Consider the following 22,132-nt stretch of genomic DNA (forward strand, 5'->3'; position numbering starts at 1 on the left):
CATTGGACAGTAAGTGCGTCAATCAAACGGTCGTACCATCCCCCCTCCCCCCATCCCCCTCGAGCGAGTCAGGGCCAGCGTTGGAGGAAAGAAGGTAGGACCTTTTGAGTTGTGTATTTTCAAAATCTGCCGGCCGTTTTGCAAATCACATACCCCACCTTTAACTCACTGTCATCCATTGTCTGCAACACATTTCTTCTCCATCTTCGTCTTTCTGCCATCTCTCCTCTGCTAAAGAAACTCTTAAGCCTCTTAAAAGTCCTCGTCCGTACTCCTAACAATTTTGACCTTAAGACCTCTTTTAATGGTTAAGATACTTTCTGAATGACTTTTTTCTTTGCTAGGATTTTTTCTTTAATTTTAAGAGTAAACGCCCACATTTCTAAGAATTTTCTTAGAATTTTGTCACTAGGAGCTACTCTTTGCATTAAGATTCTTTATGAATACGGGCCCTGGTCTACTATGTTGGGTCACCACATGATGTGCAACATTCTTACATCTCATACAGGACTGTGTAAAAGTATTTACTGTATATGATAAACATTTGATCTAATAACCATTATCATTTAGAGGCTATTGGTAAAGATGGAAAACCGACAAACACACCAATCTCACCCTCACTCACCCCCACGCTACAACAAAACACCAGTTCCACTGCAGGTAACACTGTATTTAACATTACATTTCAAGTTTTTTTTCTTTTTTTTTTTCGCAAATGTATCAGTTTTTCTCCAGCTTATTTTGCTTAAATATATTGCCAAGTTCAGGCATTTTACATTTTGATTGAAGGACATTTAAAAATAAAAGAATCTGGTACTTTGTTGGGTCGCCGCATGATGTCCAACTTCCTTATATTCCATACAAGACTGTTAAAGTATTTAAATCATAAACATTTGATCTAATCACCATTATCATTTAGGGGATAATACTACTGGTAAAAACCAGACAAACACATCAACCTTACTCCCACTCACCTCCACGCAACAACCACACACCAATCCCACTGCAGGTAACATTGTTTTTAACAGTACATTTCTTTCTTTTATCACCAATTTATCATTTTTTCTTCAGGTTATTATGCTTAAATATAATGCCATATTGTTGAGGTGAGGTTGTGTATTTTGTAGTAATAATACATTTCAAAATAAGGATTTTTGTAAATTATTTTTTTATAAAGGAATCCGGCACTAAATTGAGTCGCCACTAATGTCCAACTTCCATATATTCCATACCGGAGTATTTATAAGATAAACATTTTATTTAATCTGTTTTTCTTCAGTCTATATCATGTAAATCAATTAGCATATTGTTGAGTTTGTGCAGAGTATGCTGGGTCGCCATGTGATGTCCAACCTTCTTACATCTCATGTATGACTCTGTAAAAGTATTTAGATAAACATTTTTTGATCAAATAACTATTATAATTTAGAGAACATTACAGATTGCAAAAACCTGTCCTGCTCAACAACCTTACCCTCACTCAACACCACGCAACAACACGAAACCAAACCCACTGCAGGTAACACTGTATTTAACTTCATCATGTTTTTATTCGCTTCCTAATTTGTCCATTTGTCTTTAGCCTAGGTCATGTAAATACATTTGCATATTGTTGCGCTTATAAGATAAACTTAATGCAACCATCATCATTTAGATGAATGTGTAAACCTGAATACAGCCAAAGTACTCTCACCCCCATGCAACACCTCACATTTTAGCCATGCTGTATATTATTTGTGTGAAGCAATAGAGTGAGCTAAATGAGTTTGCAGTACTTCAATATCCGGGTCAGCGAGTTTTAACTCTTTTATTGTCACTTACCACCTCAACAACCTTCAGGGAGCGTGACCACCTCACCTACAAACACACTTCTCACCTCCAGTCAATCCAGCTCAACCTTACCCCCACCCACCACCAGTATCACCATGGGTAACACCAACGCTCTCTGTGCTCTCTGTACAAATCATCACTGCTTATTGTGATCTAATTCCATGATTAACTTGTAAATATGTGCTTTTCTCAGGTACCACAGAAGACCCAAATAAATGTGAGTGTTTGTTTATTGCACCTGTTGTATGAAGTCAACTGTGATTGTGTTGTTCAGGATCAGGACATATAGTTATCAATTTGTGAATGTTCCTACACAATTTCACACAGGTGAATACAACCTTACGATGAAAGGAGCTGGAGAAAAAGCTCACTTGGTGAATATCTATGGCTCCCCTGACCAAACGTACACAGTCACGTTAAAGGATAAGAACGGAGAGACTGTGAAGGAAACACCATCTGAAACTAGTCCCGTTAAAATTCTGTTTGAATGGTTAAAACCATGCACTAATTACACTGTCAGTGTAAATGGTTGCGAACCCAACGGAGGCCTGACTTTTACTTCCAGTGGTAAGTGTGTTACACTGGCAGTTAAAACACTACTCAAACAGCAAGCTATGGGAAATACTGTACACTGACCTCAAACAAATATATGGACAATTAAGTCACTCTTAAACTTTTCTGGTTTGATCATAGTTGTAAAAACAAAAAAATACTGGTTTTATAATTAGTAACTTATTGCCAATAATTTTTGAATGTGTCTTTTTTTTAAGTATCCAAATACTTTTTGGGGACTTTGTATTATTTCTTTTGACAGATTGGAACAATAACACACAATGTATACTGTATGTCAGCTTCTTGAACTGCCATTTGCATTGTTTTTTTTTTTTTTTTTTTTTTTTTTTTTTGCACAGAAAAAGGAGAAACTGATCCCAATTTTTTTGTGACAAGTGTGACCGATGAGAAAGTGTGTTTTAAAGGAAATTTCAGTGATGAATGGAATCTTACTGATTGTGTTGATATAAATGTGAACGACTCTTGCAAAGTCATACCGAAGGACTTTAAATTGGACACATGTGACTACACAATGAAGGTCCTTATGCCCCCAGGTTGGTATTTAATAAACTGAACGGATGTATCATTATTTAATTAATTTGTCATTGTGAAAATCATTCTCCATTTTTAAATAATACTAATAGTAATACATTTTTACAGCTCTTTAATCACAAATGTCTCTTTTTCACATCATGAGTTTGAATTTGAGTAGAACCGGCCACAGCACAATGATATTAATTGCAAAAATAATTTATAAAATTTCTATAGCATTTCAAACACTGGTTATTTGCATCTGGAAATTCCCCAGATGTCCTGTGTATCATAAAAAGACCAGTTTAAACACAGTGATGTGATCAACTGGATGTTTCTGTTTCAGTCAAACCTAAAATACGCTTCAATACAACTATTCCCTCTCAGTTCGAATGGACTAATAAACCAGAACAATGTAATGCTTCATTTAAGATCACTTGCGGTAAGTGTCATTTGACAGTAAGTAATGGAAATGTTTCAGCGATGTTGTAAAAGATGATTAAGCAGACTGATAATAATTGAGCAGATTATGAATGAGTTTTCTCCTCTTTCTTTGTCAGATGGGAAGGATACTTATGGTTTAAACGAATCAGTGTCATTATTACCTAACAAACGTTATTCCTGCATTGGAGAATACAGTTATGAGTATCAACCCATCAAGAGTGATAGTCACCCCTTTAAAATAAAATGTGGTGAGTTGCTGAACAGGCAGGTTTGGTTCAAAGTTTGTATCTTTGAATGTTTTTATCACCCCTTTAACTTGTCACAACAATTAATCATTTCTACTCAGTTTTATTAGGTACAACTTGTACCTCTTTGACTTATGGGCACCAATTAAATTTGAGCTCATAATTTTAGTGGGAATTTATTTTGAAGTCTATAGCACAGACAGTTTTCAAAGCTTTACAAAAAGAAGCTAGCTAGGTTTAAAATTATAAAACAATAGATAAACTGTTGAAAAGAAATCGAATATCTATAATTTTATATGGACAGAATATTCGTTTCGATTTTTTTTCCTTTTTGATTTTCTACAGATTTCCAGAAGAATGGAGAATTTACAAGTACATCCAACAGCTCCTTTGGTATATCCTGGAATTCAAGAAATGATAGTTGCTCTGGGGTTAAATGGACCGATTATACAGCCAGCTGCGAACCCCTTCGTGGCCATCGTACATCTCGTATGAGTTTACTCTTTATTTTAGTTCTCCCAGTTAATTATCATTTGAATGTGTTATATGTTCACAATGTAGGCATATTTTCTTTGTTAATACTCTGAGGACTTTAATGATATAAGCAATGTTAGCAGGTATTTAATGTCTTATACAGGTATGTTTTGTCTTTTCAGCGGGAAGCTGTACAAAAAACAAGACGAATGGCACAGAGTGCACTATAGAAGGTTTAGAAGCATATACCGACTATAAATGCAGTATTAAGGCAAAGTTCACCAACACAGAATACACATTAACCGAACTTGAAAAAAAAACTAATTCTTCCAGTAAGTGTCTTTTTTTAAAATATCTCTTTCAATATATTTTCACAAATAATACAAAATGTTGTATTTATTTTTACTTAATCAGCAGAAAATGCGAATTTCTTCTGTCTCATTCTACAATAGACATTCCTTCTTTCTGTTATTCTCTTTATTTTTGCGGTTATTTCCTGAATATGAAGATATTTTGTCCTTATGTTTTGTCCAAATGTCATTTTTCTTATGTAAATGATGTGCCATTGTGTTTTTAAAATGTGTTTTATTTCACTCTGTTTAATAGATCCTCTTTTCCAATCATCTTTTCGTTTCAACAACCCTTCTCACAATTCTATTAAAATATATTGTAACGAGAAACAAATAAAGTGGAATGGAGGACAGGGAAATTACAGTGCTGAAATCACGTACAATGGAAACGTACGACTCTCTAAAAATGAGAGTAAATGCGAGTTTTTGTTTGAAGATCTTTACTACCTTGCAACATATGAAGTTAAGGTATTTAAATCACGCTTATTGTCTTTCAGTATCTGTCATTCACGTATGCCAAAGAGTTACATATGTTGGAATTGCAATTTTTAGGCTGGTAGGATTGCAATGTTTTCATTTGTGTTTCACAATGCGCATTTATCCATTTCAGATTATAGCCACGAATAAACAAGGAAACTGGTCTTCCGAGTCTATTGAAGCTTATACTAAATGTAAGAACAACCTTTTCTCATTCTGCCCCACCTAGAGGAGATATTAGCCAATTCAAAATAAATTATGCCATTTTATCTGTTAAATGTATAAAAATGTTCAAAGTACAATAGTGGATCAAAGTGTATCAAAAAAGTTAATCAAAGTTGTCCTACAAGACAAGAACGGGTATTGTTCAAAATTCATGTATAACTTTGATGTTCTTGATCCTCTTCAAATGTTGACTACTGTGCACTCGGTAATTGTTTTTGTTACACTAGCCAATTTATTCAAATGAACTGTATTCTGCAAACAAAAAAGATAAAGCAAGTATTTGGCTGGTCATGTGATCTTAACTTTTGGGGGGGGGGGGGATTTACGTAAAATCAAATTTTTTACGTAAATTTGATTTTACGTAAATCAAATTTACGTAAAATTTATTTACGTAAATAAATTGCAGATTGCGTCTTTAAATGTCCGAAATACTGTAAACAGTATTCAACCTAAGTTCATCCTCAAATACATTCCTCCCTCAGACAACGACAAGGCTGTCATTGGAATCCTGACGTTTCTAATTATTGTGACATCGATTGCGCTGCTCTTCGTGCTGTTCAAAATTTACCTTCTCAAACGAAAGCAGTGAGTGTCACAGTTTCTCCCAGCCGCTCTCTGAACTCTGTTATCACAATGTTTTCTGTACGCCACACAATTAAGCACAGCTTTAAATGTTTCTGATGGGATTTCCCACCACAGGAAACCTGAAGATGAAGAGATTCTTCTTACACGTATGATCTTTAATCTCCTCTCAAAGTCAATTCAGTGTATGTTGAAAGTGAATTGATTTGAGAAGAACTCATTGGTTTTCCGTCTCCTCATAGAACCCCTGCGTCCAGTTGAGCCCATCTACGCAGACAACTTAATCGAGGCTTACAGGACCAAGATCGCAGATGACAGTCGTCTGTTTATGGATGAGTTTCAGGTGATTCTTTATATGATACATCTATATTATCTGCGAACTGCTGTTTAAATATAATGAGAAATGCATTGAGATTCTGCTTCTCCTCAGAGCATTCCCCGAATCTTCTCCAATTACACCATCAAAGAGGCAAAGAAGCAGGAAAACCACTCCAAGAACCGCTACGTTGATATTCTGCCTTGTAAATATCAGTCAAATATTCATAAAAACATCTGTTACCCACAATTCCTTGTAGTTTTCAATCTGAGAATTGATTGTTTTATGCATGGATTTTGCAGATGACTATAATCGTGTTTCTCTCTTAACTGGAGGAGAACGTGACTACATCAATGCCAGCTTTATCGAGGTGAGGTCGTATAAACACACATATTTCAAAGCACAAGAATCACTTTCACAATTTCTGACTTTATAATTTATATAAATCTTTCTTCTTCCCATACAGGGATATCGAGAGCCAAAGAAATACATTGCAGCCCAAGGTATAATTCCTCTTATTAGACAATAGTGATCTTAATTATTTGTATTATTGTGTTTCTGTTAAAGTAAAAATAATAGTAAATAAAGGATAAAAATAAAAAAACAATTGTGATCATTCTAAATTGTGATTGGCCGAGGCACATTCAAAGCGGCCAATGAACGCACACTTTGACCCCACATTGAATATCACTTTTGCTTGGCAAACATAAAATGCAGGGAAATTGTCTACGCCAACAATTAAGATTATTAAATGTAACAATGATCTGCCATATGAGGTTTAATAATAGCTACATTTAAATTTTTGTTGGATGTATTTTCCAGGACCCAAGGATGAGACTATTGATGATTTCTGGAGAATGGTTTGGGAGCAAAAGTCATCCATTATTGTCATGGTCACCCGTTGTGAGGAAGGAAACAAGGTAAGTGGTTGTGTTTGGTCTAGTGTTTTTTAGTTTGTATTTAAGTATTTATTTACTATTATAGTATTTATTAATATTTTGAATTAGCTTTTTATATTAATTTTAGTTTAATTAATTTTTTTAATATATTTTACTTTAGTTTTTGCTTTAATTTTTGTACTTAAAGTGAATATTTATTATATTATATTATATAATATTATATTATTTGTTCGTTAGTTAGTTTGTTAGTTACCAAGACAACATTTCTAATAAGTTTTTCTATCTAATATTTATATTTTATTTTAGTTACCGAAAACGATTATTAGTAGTTTTTGCTTTACCTTTTTGTTAACAATAACAACTGTCCCAAAAAACTTTTTATTTTATTTATTTTTTTATTTTTATTCTCTTGTCAATTTCTGTTCTTATTTGTTTCATGTTGAATGTGTGATACACTCTTTATATATATATATATATTTTATAATATCAAAAAATCATTGTATACTGTACGTTTTATGTCTTTTACACTTTGTTTGGGTTTTGTATCATGTGTGAGGTTTTGCCAAAAAAAAAGAAAGGAAAAGAAAGAGAAAAAACAAAAAACAATAACAACAGTCTTTGCTTCAGTCTCAGTTTATTTCTGATTGACATTGTTTTTTTTATCATCCATCTTCATCATAAAGACCCTGAAAGTGAATGATTTCCACTGACTGCTGCTTGTTTGTCCTCTCAGATCAAATGCGCTCAGTACTGGCCATCTCTGGACAGAGAGACAGAGATTTTCGAAGATTTTGTCGTGAAAATCCGAGCTGAGGAACACTGCCCTGATTATATCATTCGCTATCTGGTCCTGGCCAATGTAAGTGTGTGCAGTCTGGTCATTCTTACGTGCTTTATTCAGACGGTTTTAACTTAATAAAGTGTGTGTGTGTGTGTACAGAAGCGAGAGAAAGCCCCAGAAAGAGAGGTCACACATATCCAGTTCATCAGCTGGCCTGACCACGGAGTGCCCGGAGAGCCCAGCCTGCTTCTGAAGCTCAGGAGAAGAGTCAACTCCTTCAAGAACTTCTTCAGCGGGCCTATCGTGGTCCACTGCAGGTAAGACAGGACCGTAGACAATACTATCGATTTAAAAAGGTATTTGTCTAAAGGGTCAGTTGGAGTTGATGAATGTTAATGTGAATGTTGGCGTGTCGTCTATAGTGCAGGTGTTGGCCGCACAGGAACGTATATTGGCATTGACGCAATGATTGAAAGTCTCGAGGCGGAGGGAAGAGCGGACATCTATGGATTTGTAGCGAAACTACGTCGCCAGCGTTGCCTCATGGTTCAAGTGGAGGTGAGTGGGAAAGGGGGGGAAAGGGATATTAAAAAACAAAAAACTCAATTTGGTCATATAAACTTTAAAACTAAATGATAAGCCTAACTTGGGCTAAATATTAAGAGAACATGCAAAAAATATATTTTGATTTATATCTAAGTTTTATATGTTTAAATGAAACATTCATTTGGGTTAGTTCACCTAAAAATGAAAAAAAAAGTCATGAAAAATCATTTACTCACCCGTATGTCGTTCCATCCAAACCCACAAGAATTTCGTTCATCTTCAAAACGCAAATGAAAATCTTTTAAAGGGACACTCCACCCATTTGCATTAAGCTTTCCATTGTTAGAAACCCAGTCATACTATTGAATGGTCGTGCAACACTCTCTCATTTTCCCCTGAGACGAGAGAAATCCGCTCTTTACCTTTTTCACTTCCTCCTACAATGACGCAAAAATCATCATTTCACGTCATTGTAGGAGGAAGTGTAAGAGGGGGGGATTTCTGTAAAGACTACAAGCACTAGTTCCCACCCTTTCAAACCCGCCCATAGGGGGTTGGATCTAATGCGCCAACAGACCTATCACAGATCAGTGCCAGTGCGTTTGACCGGCAGAAACTTTTTGAAAATAAAGATGAAGGTACTGAATATGCAGATGGATGCAGTGTCAGCCATCTTTTTTGGAAGCTAAGCTAGCAGGCTCTTGTTCTGTGGAGAAAGCTGAGTAGTAACTTTAGGGGTTACCGTCCTCTTTTTCCCAGACATGTCCGGCCGTCGATGTCTGGGATTCAGATTTTGCTTTCTGCAGTCGCCATGCATTGTTTACATGTACAGCTTTTGTTTCAATCTAACTGAATTCATTCTGATTGGTGAATCTGAATGTAATGTTTACATGAACGCTAAAAAAGTGATCGGTTGATTCATCGTTTTAACATTGCTAAGAAAATTCCCGCTCCTTCGTGAGAGATACACGCAAAAGCCGAGTCCTGGACATTTTGGGCGATCTCGAAACATATTTTCGTCATCATCAGACTCATCACGGAGACTCACTAGTAGCCTACACTGTTGTTTATCTACTGTGCTCTGTTACCGGTAGGCGTGGCCTCCTAGGGCAGCGAAGCAAGTGCATTCTGGGAGTTGTTGTCTTTCATCCACATAAGCCAAAAATACATTTTCTGGCTTTTCTCAGTCTAGAAAGCTCCAAATTCAAAAGTAATTTCACATTTCTTCTACATAAATTACCCATTTTAAATACACATTCATCTTTCCAGAGGTGGAGTGACCCTTTAAGTGAAATCTGAGAGTTGTGTCCCTCCATTGACAGCTACGCAACTACGACTTTGGTGCTTCAAAGCGTTCATAAAAAGGCAGTAAAACTAATCCATATGAATCGAGCAGTTTAGTCCAAATTTTCTGAAGAGACTCGATCGCTTTATATGATGAACATCAAAAAGATGTGTTTTGTAGACGAACAAAAGTATTATGGGTTTGGAACGACGTGAGGGTGAGTAGTAGTAATAATTTTTGGGTGAACTAATCCTTAAACATTTATATTTTTTGCTTCACAAAAATATACATTACGCCATAAAAAACACATGTTTGTTTATTTTTTTATTATCTATAAAGAAATCTAGCAATATTGGGTGCATTTTGGTCACGAAGTCTTGCCAAATGTTTCATTTTATTTTTTAAATATGCTTTATTTCACACTTCAAAAATATGTATTAAACCATGCATGTGTTAGTTAAGTCTGGCAAAATTGGATTGTTTTGGTGACAAAATCTGACAAAAAATCTTTTGCAGCACCCTTTGCTTTACATCTGGTTAATTCATATTTAAGCGTGTGTGTGTGTGTGTGTGTTGTTGATTGTTTCAGGCCCAGTACATACTGATCCACACCGGTCTGATAGAGCACAACCAGTTTGGAGACACAGAGCTCTCATTGTCTGAATTCCACTCAGAGCTCAACACCCTCAGACATAAAGATGGAAGTGAACCCAGTTTGCTTGAAATGGAGTTCCAGGTTTGTCCTCCTATGATTGTCACCTGGTTGTGGACACTGAAGTGTTCTGTATGTGTATTAGATTATTAATGCAGCATGTTTTCTTGTTGTTTTTAATAAAGAGACTCCCCAAATTTAAAAACTGGAGAACATTCAACACAGGAAGCGGCGAGGACAACAAGAAGAAAAACCGCTACTCGTCTGTTATCCCATGTGAGTGATCAACACCAACTTTATTGATGTGCAGATTTGAGTTTCACATTCATGTTACAACATTATACATCACATTTACAGTACAGATACACCATATTATTTATTCATTAAAAATGAACAACAATCTGAGTAACCAGCAAACACTTCTGTTGCAGATGACTTTAACCGAGTCCTGTTTAGACTGGACATTGAGGGCAACCAGACCAGTGACCCTGAGGATGAGGAAGAGTATTCATCAGATGAGGAAGAAGAATCTAATGAATACATCAACGCTTCATTCATTAATGTACAAAACTTGACTTTATATTATCTAATATATTATTATTTTTAATTACAGTAATTAGAATGGAAGTGAAAATGTGCTTAACTGTAATGAAAATAATGTTAAAAATAAAAAGCTTTATTTCATTATTTTATATTTGTGACTTAGTTGTATACAATTATGAGAAAAGGAAATAGCAGCCTAATAGTTGATATCGAAGTAAGTGATAATAATATGTTAAACTCAACCACCAAATATGCTTGTTATTGCTTTCCAACAGGGCTACTGGTGTCATAAGAGTCTGATCGCTGCACAGGGGCCTTTACCAAACACAACAGAGGAGTTCCTGCTCATGCTGTATCAGCAACAGACTAAAACACTGGTCATGCTCACCGACTGCCAAGAGGACGGCAAGGTACGACCTCCCACAATACCAGACTGACACACACACACACACACGCACACAGACAGATACGCACACACACAGACAGATGGACAGACAGACACACGGACAGATGGACAGACACACACACAGAGACAGACAGTCAGGCAGACAGACACACAGACAGATGGACAGACACACACACACACACACAGACAGACAGATGGAGAGACAGTCAGGCAGACAGATGGACAGACAGACACACTGACAGATGGACAGACACACACACAGACACACTGACAGATGGACACACACACACACACACACACACACACAGACAGACAGACAGACCCACCCACACACAGACAGATGGAGAGACAGTCAGGCAGACAGATGGACAGACACACACACACACACACACACACACACAGAGACAGACAGATGGACAGGCACACACACACACACACACACACACACACAGACACGCACACAGACAGACAGATGGAGAAACAGTCAGGCAGACAATTAGGCAGACAGACAGACAGACAGACAGACAGACAAATGGAGAGACAGTCAGGCAGACAGATGGACAGACACACACACACACACAGAGACAGACAGATGGACAGACACGCACACAGACAGACAGATGGAGAGACAGTCAGGCAGACAGATGGACAGACACACACACACACACACAGAGACAGACAGATGGACAGACACACACACACAGACACGCACACAGACAGACAGATGGAGAGACAGTCAGGCAGACAGATGGACAGACACACACACACACACAGAGACAGACAGATGGACAGACACGCACACAGACAGACAGATGGAGAGACAGTCAGGCAGACAGATGGACAGACACACACACACACACACAGAGACAGACAGATGGACAGACACACACACACAGACACGCACACAGACAGACAGATGGAGAGACAGTCAGGCAGACAGATGGACAGACACACACACACACACACACACAGAGACAGACAGATGGACAGACACACACACACAGAGACAGACAGATGGACAGACACACACACAGACAGACAGATGGAGAGACAGTCAGGCAGACAGATGGACAGACACACACACACACACACACACACACAGAGACAGACAGATGGACAGACACACACAGACACACACAGACACGCACACAGACAGACAGATGGAGAGACAGTCAGGCAGACAGACAGATAGATAGATAGATAGATAGATAGAGATAGATAGATAGATAGATAGATAGATAGATAGATAGATAGATAGATTGATTGATTGATTGATTGATTGATTGATTGATTGATTGATTGATTGATTGATTGATTGATTGATTGATAGATAGATAGATTGATAGATAGATTGATAGATAGATAGATTGATAGATAGATTGATAGATAGATAGATAGATAGATAGATAGATAGATATCTGCCCAGTTTTTCAGGCCATATCTGTATTTTTTTCCAGGATTTTTGCAGTCAGTACTGGGGAGATGAAAAGAAAGTGTTCGGAGAGATGGAAATTGAGGTGAAAAAGACAGAAAGCTTCCCAACGTACGTCAGACGGCACCTGGAAATACAGTCCTCAAAGGTAACCAAAGTCCTGGTCCCCGGCATGAATATCTGTCGTCATTAACTGCAGACATGTTTTCTGATACATATGAAGTAATTGATCCATCTTGGATCCTATAATAGAAGAAAGAGACCTTGAAGGTGGATCAGTACCAGTTCCTGAAATGGAGAAGTGAACTTCCAGAGAACGCTCAGGAGTTAATAGAGATGATGAAGAACATCAGAGAGAACGGCAATTATGACAACAGCAAAATGAACCGGAATGTCCCTATAGTGGTGCACTGCAAGTAAGTCCCAATACCAGAGACTTTTCTTTCCCAGATGGATGGATGAATGCATTTTAAAATTTCCTTAATTTTCTTTTCCAGCAACGGATCGTCGCGCACCGGAATCTTCTGTGCCTTATGGAATCTCATGGACAACGCATTGACAGAAAAGTTGGTGGACGTCTTCCAAGAGATCAAAAACTTGCGCAAGGAGAGGCAGGGAATGGTGGAAACATTCGTAAGTTTTTGCTTCGTAAATAAAAACAATAGAATAATGACTTTATCTCACAATTGCACCAGTTACAATTCTTCCTCAATGGAATTTTACGGAAGTCCTTTTTTTCCCCAATTTGAATATTCATCCCACAATTACCTTTTTTTATTTTTACTCTGCAACAGAAATGGACTTCCTTAAAATACAGATCTGTTTTCACACACAAAAAATGTATAATAGTGTCTTTCATGGCCATGTGTTATCTTGTTCCATGAATCACATGTACATATTTTAGCATGGGCTAATTCAAACTGTAGCCTATCTTTGCTAACCTTAGCTAAATGTTAAAAGAGTGCTTTAAAGAGGTTTCAACCCAAAACTAAGTGTAGTTTGCAAACGTATATCTCACAAAAGTTCTTCAATGATCAATGAGCAGACTGTATCTTTTGCTGCTCGTTCAAAATGCTCAAGTAGTTGCCACCTCTCCACAGGAGCAGTATCAGTTCCTCTACGCGGCTATAGAGGGCGCTTTCCCGGTGCAGAACGGCTCCGTAAAGACACCTACTGCAAACGACACCGCGCAGATCGTCAACGAAACGACGGCGCTCCTCGTCGAGCCCAACAGCACTACCGGGGCTGAGGAGAAGAAGGCGAACGCGGAGGAGAGCAAAGCCCCGGAGGAGAGCAAAGGCCCGGACAGCAGTGAACAGCAAGCCTCGGAGAGCAGCACTGCAGCGGCTTCACCAGCAGAGGGAGACAGCGAGAAAAACACAACAACCGACGGCACCACCAACGGCCCTGCGGCCACCGTAGAGGTTTAAAGGCTCAAACGTTTTCTCTGCATTTGACACCAAGTGTCTCAAAAAGATATTTTTTAACAAGTGGTTATTATTCTTTCGATTTCTTGTTTTACATTAGAGTTTGACTGTACATTTGAGAATTTAGGTCGGATCAGACGGATCCGTTACAACTTAATTTTCTGCCTCAGGTTTCGTTTTTTAAACTTTCTGTATAATTATGCTGTTTGTGTGGAATCTGTGCATATCGATAATGTTTATTCACATGTGTAAAGGTTTTGCTTTATGATTTGATTTTTAGGCTATCAAATTGCGTTTTTGAATGTATTGTAAAATAAGACCTTACAAACGATATTTTTTATTTTAATGTTCTAGTTTGGAAACTGTAAGTTATCAAAGCACAATCTTATTGCATCTAAATTATGTTCGAGAGCATTGAAATGAAGGCAAAGATTGACTTTGCACTACATGTCTGTCATCAAACTATCATATTTTTCAATGTTTCCCCATTAGCTCAATACACGTTTCCTTTTAAGCAGATGTAACTTATCAAAAAACAATAAAGGATGGCTTGAACAATACGACTGTTGTGTTTTAATTCATTATGAGCCAGCTGGGGGAAACATGAGCAACACCAGTGCTGATGCAGGTTGGACCCTCAAATGGTTTATTTCTCCCGTTTCTGTCAAACTTGGCCTAGAAAAATCATAGGCTAATCGTAATATGCCTAAAAACAAGCCTTTGTAATACAAACATGAGCCACAAGATGGCGCTTGTCAACAAAGAAGCGAGTACAACAGACTTTCTATCAGGCTTTTTCTAGTATGAATAATGCCTATACATTTTAAATACAAATTTCTTTGTGATTGGTAAATATGTGAGTTACTGTCACTGAGGATATAATATTTTAATATGATTTGTGAATGCATTTAATTATGTTTTAATATAAATGTGAATGAGAGTAGGCTATAAAGAACATTTTTTTACATTTAAAACTCAATACATAGTGTAAAGGGGGTGAAAAATGTTTTTTGACCGAAATTATGGTTTTGTTGACTGAGGTCTCTGAAAAACTATTTGTCTCACTTCATTTCATTTTCCCCACGGCCATGTAGTGATTCAGGAGATAGAAATTATTGTCTTCTCATACACACTGGAATAAAAAACATATAGCCTATATATTCTTAAAATCATATTAGTGTAGGCCCAAATCCAGAGGCCAATAGTAGGCGAATTGTTGTACTAAATGAGAGTTTAAAGCTCACTGTCTGTTTTATTGCTTAACCACCACATTAATATATATATAGGTTATAGGCCTATATATATTTGCTTTTACACTTTGAAGATAAAATTAAAAAATGATAGGCTATCAAAATATAGTTTTTTCACTTAAATATAAACCTTGAAATGGTCTAATTATGCCTGCAGCAATTTTGACCTTTAACTGTAAATGCGTGCTAAAGCTTGTAAGATTATAAAGGGCAGCACGAGGTGAACGCGAGCGGGTTTCGCTGTCTGTACGGGTCACAGAGGGAAATTCCCTTTAAATAAATCATCAGTGAATCTGCGGAGCAGCATTTGCATTCAGCTGTCACGTGTAACTCCACCCAGCCGTGCAATTATCATACCATCTTCCGTGCAACATTTGTGACGGATGTTTCCCTCTTTGAACATATACTGTAGGTTTGTGTATTTCTGTAAAGTATCAGAATCAGCCTCTGGGCTACTGTATAGGTTATATAGCTGGCCTTATACTCTCTGTAATTAGTGTGTTTCTCTGTTTCGCCTCTAATTGAGCACTTCAAGCTCACACTAAATATAGCATATAAGTTGAGAGATGTTCAAATGTTCTGTGCGGTTCCTCGTTATGCATGTTAACATGCTATTGGCCACGCTGCATGTTTATAACGGCCAGAAAATGCACGAATAAAGGCTATGAGCGCAGGGCTTTATATGTAGCCTAATGCTTATTCACAGCCACTTTACAAGTTCTTCCTTTTAGGACTTTAAGGCACAAACACTGCATTTATAATGAAATAGGTTTGTTTTAAATGCACACAAACATGGTCTGAGATTATTCATATTTATGTTTATTTTTTTGTATTTAGTAACACATGTTTGGAGTGGGATGTTTTATATTTGTTAGTTTTCTTTAAGTCTTTAGTTGGAGCTCATTACATTCACTTTAGAAACAAAAAATCACAAACAAAAAACTATTTAAAAAAAATGTAACAATTTTGGTTTAAATGTTATTCAGGCGGCTACAGTATGATCTTTGGGATAGTAGCTAATCTGTTATTATTATAATATTTAGGCTTATTTATTTTCTAGTAAACCATTTATTTTTCTTTGTTTGTTTGTTCTTTTTGTTAGTCTTCTTGGAAGAAACACAAACAGATCACTTTCACTTTAGATTGTAATTAAAAACATAGGCCTAAAGTGTAATGATAAACCTTTTTTTTTACGGTAGTGACAACAAACCGAATTTCTCCCCCATCTGTTATTGGTCGGAAAATCTGGTAACCCCGCCCAAAACTCACACTATTGGCAGAGAGAAATGATCATGGATGTTTGTTTGTTTGTTTCTTAGAGCATGTATTTCTTTATATCTGTCAAATAGTCAGACATTTTATGTATGTTTGCACATTTTATGTGGGTCCGTTCACACCAAGGACGATAACTATAACGATAAAAATATCTAATTGCTCTAAATATAAAAGAATGACTCCACACCACAAAACAATAAAGATAAGGCACAGAGAAACAATATAGTTGAAATCACTTTCAGAACATTTTTTTCAACTGATGATGAATGGTTAAACATTGATAGCAAAGACTATACTGTAGAATAACACTCTTTGATAGCTAATCAGAATCTATTCTGCCTTTATTGCTCGAGCATTTAAAGTGACAGACGACAACTGGGGCGCGCACTTATAATAAAGGTGTGATTATCATTATGGTGTTAGCGGGTCTTTATTCTAAATAATAATAATAATAATTTAAACGAACCTAAAAGCCCATTCACACTAAGAACGATAACTACAGCCTAAATATAACTACACGTAGCGTCCACACCAGCGCTGCAGATTTGTCGTCTGCCGCTTTAAATGCTCGTGCAGGATGGATCCTGATTGGCTGTCAATGTTTTCATTCTTCATCAGCTGGAAAAAATAGTTCTGAAAGTGATTCCAACGATATCGTTCCTCTGTGTCATTATTCATAGTTGTCGTGTGAACTCTGCCGTTCTTTTATATTTAGAATGATTTTTAGAACTGTATTTTTATCGCTGTCGTCCTTGGTGTGAATGGGCCCATGAATTCAAAATTGACCATACTTACTTTGTTTGCCTAAATTGATCGTTTTCTGGTGAACAATTCATCCATGCAAGTCAATCCACACACAAAAAATTTTTTGGCTTCATAATCTTTAATCAAAATCTGAAATTTCCCCTCCCCTCTGCATTGGAGGACCTTCCCTGATGACGTAGGTTTGACGGTTTGGGCGTCTGCTTAACATCCGTAACCACGCCCCTCCAACTGACAGTAGACAGGCTGAATGAAAACACCTAATTTTCTAGATCCAATCAGGTGCTAGTTGGAAAAAAAGCCACGCCCACTATTTTGCCTCATTTAGTATTCCGTTTCTCTCGGAAATACGTCAACACTGGAGAAAAGTCGTTTGCAACTTCCCGTTCACGGGGACTTTAAGACACAGGCCTACATTATACTCTTTGGACATATCAAATATTCATTCATAGATGGATCAATGACTATAAATGTGTTGTGGCCCACATGTGGCCCCTACAGAGACGTCCCGAGACAGATTCAGATGGCCAGGCCTCAGGTGACGCTCTGCTCCACAGCTGGAGACCTATAACAGCAGTAACAGTATCTAACTGTGGAGATGATGAGCAGGTCTGGCTTTGAGCGTGTACACTTATACCCCATTTTACATTCAGAAGGATGAAGTGACCCGAGAAGACACAGTAAGTCTGCTTCCATTGAGAGACGACATGATGGAGCTTGCAGCGAGTGTGTTTCAAGGTTTCTGCGCGAGGTGTGCACGTGACCGTCCGAGACGGCCCAGCCCCAGACTGAGTATTCTAATGCAAACAAGGTCTCTCAGCACACAAAGAGGCTACATATCTCATACAAAAGATGTGTTGAGCCCGGACACAACCCACACAGTGTCCAATGTCCTCATACAGTCATGTTTTGTCTCTCTCTCTCATTCTGTGTGAGTCTTGAGTGGTACAGGCCTGGAACAATGAGGAATTCACACACAAACACACAATTAAACACACTTGGTGTTTTAGTCTCTTCGGATCACGTCTGGTATGATGTGTGAATCCAAGATGAAGTTTTCAACGTTTTAGTCTTTTGAGCAATTTTATATCATATTAATTATTTACGTACCTGTAAATGCATCCCACAGTAACACAATTTTTTGAAAGCCAAAATCAAATTGTCATAATATTGAGGCGTACATGCAACATTTTACATTCATTTAACATTACTATGTTTTCGGACAAGGTAACATGGTTTTCGGACATTCAGTGCTATGTATAAAAGTACCATTATTTTTACCATATTTATTTTTTTGTACATTTGTATCTTGGTAAAATCATGGTATGCAGGGAAGTAGCACACTGTACAAATACAATGGTACTGGAATATGGCAAACATTCAGTTAAAAGTACAAAAGTATTATGTTTTAGTATAGCACATATAAAAATGGTACCGTGATGTACCAGATGGTGATACCATGGTAATTTGATATAAACAATAGCACTGAAATGTATGCAAAAGCTTTATGGTATTCTGTGAAGTACTGTGGAACACCATTTACTGAATGACAGCAACTTTACTTGAATTGTTGGAAACGGTAATATACAAATAACATTTTTTGGGGGGCATGTTTGTTTTGTATACTGTGGAGTGTCATGTACTATAAACACCAAATACCATAAATGACATCCATTTTGCTTTGTTTGGGTGGATACGGTAACATGCAAATGCCATTTATTTGGACAATGTTTTGTTTTGTGGTACTGTGGAGTACCATGTACACATCAATTGCCATAAATGACTGCCATTTTCTTTTATTGGACACTGTAACATGCAAATTATATTTATTTTTGGGGGATGTTTGTTTTGTGGTACTGTAGAATACCATTTGAACATCACTTACCATAAATGACAGCCGTTTTGTTTTGTTTTGTTTTGTTTTGTTTTGTTTTGTTGAATACTGGTAACATGCAAATACCATTATTATTTGAAAGTTTTGTTTTGAGGTACTGTGGTGTTCCATGTAAACATCAATTACTGTACCAAAAATGACAGCCATTTTGTTTTGTTTGATACAGTAACATGCAAATACCATTATTTGTTGGACATGTTTTGTTTTTTGGTACTGTGGAGTGCCATGTAAACATCAATTGCCATAAAACTGTTTTGTTTTGTTTTGTTTAGTTGGATATGGTAACATGCAAATACTATTATTATTTGGAAGTTTTGTTTGGTACTGTGGAGTTCCATGTAAACATCAATTACCATAAATGACAGCCATTTTGTTTTGTTTTGTTTTGTTTGATATGGTAACATGTATACCATTATTTTTGGACATGTTTTGTTTTGTGGTACTGTGGAGTGCCATGTAAACATCAATTTCCATCAAATTGTTTTGTTTAGTTTTAGTTTTGTTTGATACGGTAACACGCAAAACCATTATTTTTTAGACATGTTCTGTTTTGTGCTACTGTGTGGTCAAAAGTCACATTTATTCTGTTCTGATCTGGTTTGGTTTTCATGTTAACATGGCATACCATTATTTTATGGACATACGTGTACTTTTTCATAAATTATTTTCTTGCATGTTTGGATTTATTTGTTTTTTTTTAAATATATTTATATTTGTAAATGTTTCAGGACATTTTTGTGGTCATATGTGACAAATCAGTTACAATTTAATGGTTATTTATTATAAATAATAATACAAATTATTAATAATCATAATTATTATTATATTGCATAATATGGCCAAGCATGATGTAAAGATGTGTGTTTTGCCATAGTGAAATCGTTTGTGTTATGTTGTGGCCCTTACAGCCTGTATAGACCTTTTCAATTGAGTGTGGCTCACAGGACATCACGGCAGTAAATGATACATGTGCTGGACTAATTCATGATTGTATGTGTAGTGAATGGGTGTGCCTGGCAGGGCCACTGTCCCAAATAACTGTGACGCTCTATTGCATGGCTCATTGTTGCGCGATAACACAGTGCCGGGATGACAGACGCCCCCACCCCCTGGAACACCAATCAGATTCCACGTTTCCAGCATATAATTCCCCATGTAGGGGCCATTTATGAGGCATTATGGGAGCACTTTAAAATCTCATTAGACGGGACAGCTGCACTTCGATACTGCATGCTGCTTTAGCCATTTCTATTATTGCTGCTGGGGATAGCGCTACCCCCTCTGTTTTGAGATGAGCCCCATTTTGGGAGCTTAAATGGAGCTAATTGTAAGCTAAGTCAAGAGTGGCGTCTATGCAGGCGGCATGATACTTAGTAAAAACTGTAATGCTGCAGGCAGAAACAAGGCAGTAAAAAATGATTTATCTGAAGTGTTTGTGTCCGTACAGTGAGCAAGGGGTCTTGTAATGTAACATGCAAAGAGATGGAAAAATGTTATTTCTTAATTCATCAGCAGCATGTGATGGTTTCTTTGAATAATTAGCATAAATATTATGAATCAAGCTCTCCTCAACTCACTGGTGGTTTCATAATCTCATATTAACACATTTGCTAAGGGCAATCCAAAATTAAGTAAGAAACTTGGTAAAATAACAAATATAATAAATATTTTTTGTATTTCTCTTGAGCCTGAAATGCTAATAATCTAAATTGCATTGTAAAAATTGCAAATATGAAATTATGAGGTTACTTTAATACGTTTTTTTTTACTTGATCATCTGACCCTTCAGTGGTTAATTATTTCACATAAAATAATATTTTTGACTGAGCCAGTTAGTTTAGTACATTTTTAGTTTAGCTGACAAGTCGTTTTTACAGTATGACAGACAACACCTAAAATGAAATGCACTAAGCAAGCACAAAAATATATTGTTAAATAATTTAATATATATATATATATATATATATATATATAAATAATTTCTTTTGATGCTAGTGTATTTTCTAATAGATTAGAAAATACTAATCTATTAGAAATATTGTATTTTGTGTAGAGTATACGCATCCTGACTTATTTGTATAATTAATTAACATAACTCTGTCATGATCAAATGTGTATTCGTTTTCTTATTAACACTAGATCCGATTTGTTTTTGTTTTTTATTAAAACAGGATCATTTTTGTCTGTCATTTTAGATGTCCTACCTCACACACACACACACACACACACACACACACACACACACACACCACTTATTTACTTTATAATAGTGCAGTGTCACTAAAAATGTGATCAAGAGGAAGTGACATCATCCTCAGTCTTCAGAGGAGCAATTCAAACTTGGTAAGTTCTGATTTAACATTCATAATGTTGTTTAGTCATGCGGATGCTTGACGAGATATGCCATTGCCACGTAAAATAAACAGTGTTTTTGAACTATTTACAGAAAAGTCTTAGGCTATCGTTAGTGCTAATGCTAGGTCTGGATAGTAAAACAACAATTTTCTTTTGTAATAGGAGTGTTTTTATTATTATTATTATTAAATCAATAGTGAATTTATGTCTATACAAGTGCAGTGAAGTTTCTTAGTTTTTATGTTGTTTGTGACAGGGCTGCCAGTGCCGGATTCACGCAGTTGACACACGTCCATTTAGTAAAAACATCGAGGAGCAAAGAGGACACAGACAACGCGCTGACAGACAAGACAGAGGTTACTTTTGCGTTTCAAAGTCTCAGCTTTCAATTTCTGTAAGTTTTATTACGAAGTTCAAACAGTAAAATACCATAGAATACTTTAATGACGGCCAGCGTTTAAGCGAAGCATTCAAAATAAACATGAATGAACATCCAAGGGTATGTTGAAAGAACCAGTACAACTTACTGAAATGATTTATGTCTCGTGTAATCGCCCAGTCAATGTTTCGACCGCATAAAGACGTTAAAGCTTGTAAAC

General features: G+C 36.7%; 1 protein-coding gene across 1 annotated transcript in view; it reads left to right on the forward strand.

The window, feature by feature from the left end:
* Positions 1–14,170, forward strand: part of ptprc (protein tyrosine phosphatase receptor type C) — a 34,944-nt gene extending 20,774 nt beyond the window's left edge. The window contains exons 3-26 of the mRNA XM_056236812.1: positions 2,024–2,053; positions 2,158–2,397; positions 2,742–2,936; positions 3,260–3,355; positions 3,474–3,702; positions 4,259–4,295; positions 5,535–5,713; positions 5,828–5,859; positions 5,953–6,053; positions 6,141–6,231; positions 6,329–6,396; positions 6,493–6,529; positions 6,849–6,946; positions 7,659–7,784; positions 7,866–8,023; positions 8,129–8,264; positions 10,127–10,273; positions 10,375–10,465; positions 10,621–10,751; positions 11,008–11,142; positions 12,596–12,718; positions 12,823–12,986; positions 13,068–13,203; positions 13,671–14,170. Coding sequence (XP_056092787.1) covers positions 2,024–2,053; positions 2,158–2,397; positions 2,742–2,936; positions 3,260–3,355; positions 3,474–3,702; positions 4,259–4,295; positions 5,535–5,713; positions 5,828–5,859; positions 5,953–6,053; positions 6,141–6,231; positions 6,329–6,396; positions 6,493–6,529; positions 6,849–6,946; positions 7,659–7,784; positions 7,866–8,023; positions 8,129–8,264; positions 10,127–10,273; positions 10,375–10,465; positions 10,621–10,751; positions 11,008–11,142; positions 12,596–12,718; positions 12,823–12,986; positions 13,068–13,203; positions 13,671–14,000 — 3,110 coding nt within the window. The 3' untranslated portion in view covers positions 14,001–14,170. The remainder of the gene's footprint in view (positions 1–2,023; positions 2,054–2,157; positions 2,398–2,741; positions 2,937–3,259; positions 3,356–3,473; positions 3,703–4,258; positions 4,296–5,534; positions 5,714–5,827; positions 5,860–5,952; positions 6,054–6,140; positions 6,232–6,328; positions 6,397–6,492; positions 6,530–6,848; positions 6,947–7,658; positions 7,785–7,865; positions 8,024–8,128; positions 8,265–10,126; positions 10,274–10,374; positions 10,466–10,620; positions 10,752–11,007; positions 11,143–12,595; positions 12,719–12,822; positions 12,987–13,067; positions 13,204–13,670) is intronic.
* The last annotated feature ends 7,962 nt before the right edge of the window (positions 14,171–22,132 follow it).

This window comes from Rhinichthys klamathensis, unplaced genomic scaffold, assembly GCF_029890125.1.
Source record: "Rhinichthys klamathensis goyatoka isolate OS25496 unplaced genomic scaffold, OSU_Roscu_1.1 h1tg000467l_1, whole genome shotgun sequence".
Classification (NCBI taxonomy): Eukaryota; Metazoa; Chordata; class Actinopteri; order Cypriniformes; family Leuciscidae; genus Rhinichthys; species Rhinichthys klamathensis.